This window comes from Chinchilla lanigera, unplaced genomic scaffold (assembly GCF_000276665.1).
Source record: "Chinchilla lanigera isolate Chin_1 unplaced genomic scaffold, ChiLan1.0 scaffold00286, whole genome shotgun sequence".
NCBI classification, from domain to species: Eukaryota; Metazoa; Chordata; class Mammalia; order Rodentia; family Chinchillidae; genus Chinchilla; species Chinchilla lanigera.
In genome coordinates, this window is record NW_004955687.1 from 36,838 (window position 1) to 41,294 (window position 4,457).

Sequence of the window (4,457 nt, forward strand, 5' to 3'; positions counted from 1 at the left end):
CACCTAAGAAGGCCCTAATGAAGTCCTCTAATGGCACTCTACAGTGAGCTTCCAGACCTTCCACTTTTGACTGATGCTGCATCCTTAATCCTGGTAACATCCACATTAAGACAAAAGTTCACCCAGCCACATTCCAGACACCACAGCTGTGTTGGAGATCAGCCCTGGGCTTCCTGAGCCACAAAGGAAAGCCTCCAGAGAGTACCCTGAGATGAGTATCTGCAAGCCCATTACTGGTGACTCAAGAAGCCTGGAATTGAGCTGGACCTCACCAAGCCAAGCTGCCCAGCAGCGCCTATATTGGAGTCAAGTGCCAGGCTTCACCGATGACATGCTTCAGAGATCCATGCTGGTTGTTTCAGAAGATCACCAACAGTTAGCATTTAGTCTTCTCTCTGGACCAGTTACCTCTCTCTTCTTGACTGTTTCATGTGCATGGTTTGGATATGTTTGTGTTTCCCACAGATTTATATGTTGGGAGCTTGGTTTCCTCACTGGCCATGTTGAGAGGTGGTGGAGCTTTTGAAAAGTGGGGCCTAATGAAAGGTAATTATATGCTGTGGGCCAGGCCCTTAGAATGGATTAATGCTGGTCTTTGAGAATGAGCTAGTCTTTAAGAAAGGAGGTTGTTACAAAGCAATGCCACACCCATGCTTGGGCCCTGCTTGTATGTTGCAAGTTCCCTTTCTGCTGTTGTACAATAGGAAACTGTCACAAGACGTTCAAGAGATGGTACTGCCTCGTCTGCATCTGTCATCCTCTCAGACTATGAGCTAAGTAAACCTGTTTCCTTTATAAAGACTCAGCCACAGATGTTTTCTCATAGCAACAGAAAACAGAGTAAGTTGCCATCAGGCTCTATTTTGCCTACAAAGCTGGACCACATTATTGCTTACTGCTCCCCTCACTTCAGCTAATTTCTCATGTTGGTACCACAGTTCAGTGCCTGCCTTGTCTCCAGTATGTGTGCCATGCTCTCCCATTCACCTGGGCCTATTTCCTCACCTTTACCCAACACCCGTCATGAATGCTTTCTTCTCCCTGCTCATCCTCACTCCTCCAGGCTTTAAGAATCTGTTTAAGTCCTGCCTCTTATACAAAGCCTGTCTGGGCCTTCAAATGATCTTAACACTCCTTTTTCTTTCTTGCATGCATTATCATCCACAAATCAGTCCCAGTGCCATCCCTGTCACCAAAAACTTAAAATAAAAAGATGATATTATCAAGAAATAGAGCATTGATCAGAAAAAAAAGCTATTGATACCAAAGGAGTAAGAAGCCCGGGATTCCCAGAGTGCGGGCTCTACAACAGGGAGAAGAGGACAAACGAGCTTCATGTTACTGTCAGTGTCCCAGCTCTCCCAACACATCCAATGTGGATTAATTGTTCATGATTACAAGTAGCTGATCAGTCCAGTGTGGTAGCATAATCATGCCATCCTAGCCACTTGCAAGGCTGAAACAGATGAATGGAAAATTCAAAGCCAGCTTAGGCAATTTAGCAAGGGTCTGTCTTAAAATAAAAACGGGTTCCAGATGAGGCAGAAGGCAGAGACCAGGGTCCATCCCCACTACAGCAACGAAGTACATAATAAAAGTAGATCATGAAACATGAAACCTTGGCTGCAAAGCAGTGTCAAAGAGCCTAGTAATTGCTGGATTCTGTTTATGATTGATAAACATAAATACCTTCTTTTGCAGTGTATGGCTTTACTATGATCTGAAATTGCTCAACTATAATAAAAGTTTTCATACTGAACATTTACCATGCAACAAAGGAGCATGATATCGGTATGAATCTATGGTATCAGGGAAGAAATCAAGATATTTCCCCCTGTTTTATTCTTACTTTACTAGTTTTTTTTGTGTATGACAGCATCTTACTATGTGGCCCAAGATGGCCTCAAACTCATGGTGATCCTCCTGCCTCAGGCTGCCCAGTGCCAGGATTGTTAGTACATTTGTGGTACATAACAAATATGTTGATCATGGGGAACTGGTGTATGCACACATCACATCTTGATCCCGTTTACTTCCCCTTTCTCTCCCCTCCCTCCAAACCCTCTTCACTGCCTCTGCTTTCTTCCTCTTCCTCCTGTTTGCCTTCAAAGGGACCCTGGAGAGTCTTTGTTTTCTATGCTGACAGAGGCAAACCTTTTGACTGGTGCCACTGCTCTTTTTCTCTCCCTTCTAGACAGACATCCAGCATGCAGCAAAAGACAGTGAAATTGTACACCTGAGGCTCACACCCGACCATTCTATATGCCCTGTCATCCTCTGCAAGGACAGTGTCTCACACAATTCCACCAGAGGCAGAACACTTGTGACAATCTGACCCTGTCCGCCAGGAGTGAGGATCACATCCTTTACACACTGATCTCCCCACCCAGCCTCTGAGCCCAAAAGGAGACTTTGCTCTTCTAGCCCACACTGGAACCCCATCCATCCGTGTCTCACCTGCAGGAATGATTTGAGCAGCCCTTTTCTGTCCATCTGCAGCAGGTTCCCCAGGAAGGGCAGAGGACGTGGACCTGGTGGGAGGTGGCCATGGGTCTTTGGGTGGCCCCTGAACATGAGAAGTAAGAGGCCTGAGAGGAGAGCAAGGACCAAGAGGACGGTGAGCCCCATGGCTCTGGTCTGACTGCTGTCCACCCCTCTGAAGCCTCGTGCTGAACCTTTTATCTTCAGCCTTCTTCCTCACCCAGTTATGCAACTTCATCCATTCTCCGCCTCCTCTCTCGTGCTTATCCAGGGGTGTGATTCTAGAAGAGAGTTACCAGGCACGCATACTTCCTGTTTGGGCCACCCAGTAATCTGCTCACTCCCCAGCAGTTCAGCTCCTCCTTAGATGTTGGCAGAGATACTGGGAAAGAGAGGCCAAGGTGCACAAGAGTTTATGTCTGTTAGTTGGGTTTATGTGTTGTCAATTCTCTCAGTGTGATTTTGTCTCCTTAGTTTAGTCTGTCTGTGTTCACTTGCAGCTCTGTACACTTGGATGTTTCTTATATATGGAGCGTGCCTTTATATGTCAATATGAATGTGTGGTTATGTGTTTCTTTGTGTCAGTCTAGGTGTGCTCCTGTGTACATTCTTGCACTTCTGGGAGCATCCGGGTATTTATTTGGTTTCACATGAGAAGGTGTGTTTGCATTTGAGTAGGGGGTGGTGGGGACTTCCGCTCCTGTTTGGGAAGTCCAGTATTCTGCTGACTCCGAGGACTTTAGACCCCCAGCACTTGTGGTGAATCTGCATGTGCTGGCTGTGCTTATGCTGGCATATGTCTATATCTCCTAGGCAGGCTTTGTAAGATCTGCAGATGTCCCCAGAGTCCACCCTACACACTCCGGTCTGGGATAGCCACAGGTGGGAGTGATGCGTCATGTGGAAACAGAGGAATTATAAGAGGTGCAGGACTGGTGAGACTCATCAATACAGGGAGGGGGAAGGGACAGAGACAGAGACTGAGACAGAGAGAGAGAGAGAGACCTGGCAGAGAGAGCACCTAGGATCCTCTTGGTCTCTGATTGCTCCCATTAGTTCTGGGTGGTTCCCACCAGTCCTCTGGCTGTCTTCATAGTGCAGAAATCTCTGGCATGTCTGTCTGTCAGTCTTTCTGTCTGTCTCTCTCTCCTTCTCTCTCTGACTCAGTGTCTATTTCCTCTTTAGATGGTGAGGTCCATTGTTCCTTAGTCTGTTGTCTGCTGCAACAGAATACCAGAGACTGGGTGACTGACAGTGAACTAGAATTCACTTGGCTCATGGTCCTGGAGGTGGAGAAGTTCAAGCCTTTACAATGGCATCTGTTGAGGGCCTTTCGCTGCATCATAGCATGGCTGAAAAGCACGGAGAATGCCTCAGGCACTTTGTCAGGGAAAAGAGGAGTGGAACTCTCTCCCTATGTTACTCCCACAGTGACAATCTACTCATGAGTCCAGAGCCCTCCTTACCTCATCAGCTCTTTTTACAAAAAACTGTCACTTTTTATGAGAATGTACACAAATAAACCACAATGAAAATTGGTATGCAGATTCATCCAAGAACTACAAGTAACAGTTCCATTCGACCCAGCTATTCCTCTTCTAGGTATCTTCCTTAAAGAGTTAAAGACATCACATCACAGTGATATATGCACACCCATGTTTATAGCAGCACCTTTCACAATAGCTAAATCTTCGAAACAGCCTATGCATCCATCAACAGAGAAATGAATGAAGAAAATGTGGCATTCATCACAATGGAGAACTACTCTACCGTAAAGAAGGACAAACTTAGTCATTTGAAGGAAAATGAATGCACATTGAAAGCATAATGCTAAGTGAAATAAATAAAACACGCAAGCTTCAAAATCACACTGTTTCTCTTCCATGAGAAACCCAAAATATGAACAAAATAAAAGACAAATAGTCAGAGGGTCAGGGATATAGCTCAGTGGCACAGCACCTGCGTGGCAGGCACAA

At 45.9% G+C, this 4,457-nt stretch overlaps 1 protein-coding gene across 2 annotated transcripts in view; it reads right to left on the bottom strand.

The window, feature by feature from the left end:
- Nucleotides 1–2,628, bottom strand: part of LOC102020188 (cytochrome P450 2B4-like) — a 23,728-nt gene extending 21,100 nt beyond the window's left edge. For both annotated transcript variants that reach the window (XM_013510179.1, XM_005415070.2), the window contains exon 1: nucleotides 2,458–2,628. In XM_013510179.1, the coding sequence (XP_013365633.1) occupies nucleotides 2,458–2,628 (171 nt within the window). The remainder of the gene's footprint in view (nucleotides 1–2,457) is intronic.
- Nucleotides 2,629–4,457: the final 1,829 nt, after the last annotated feature.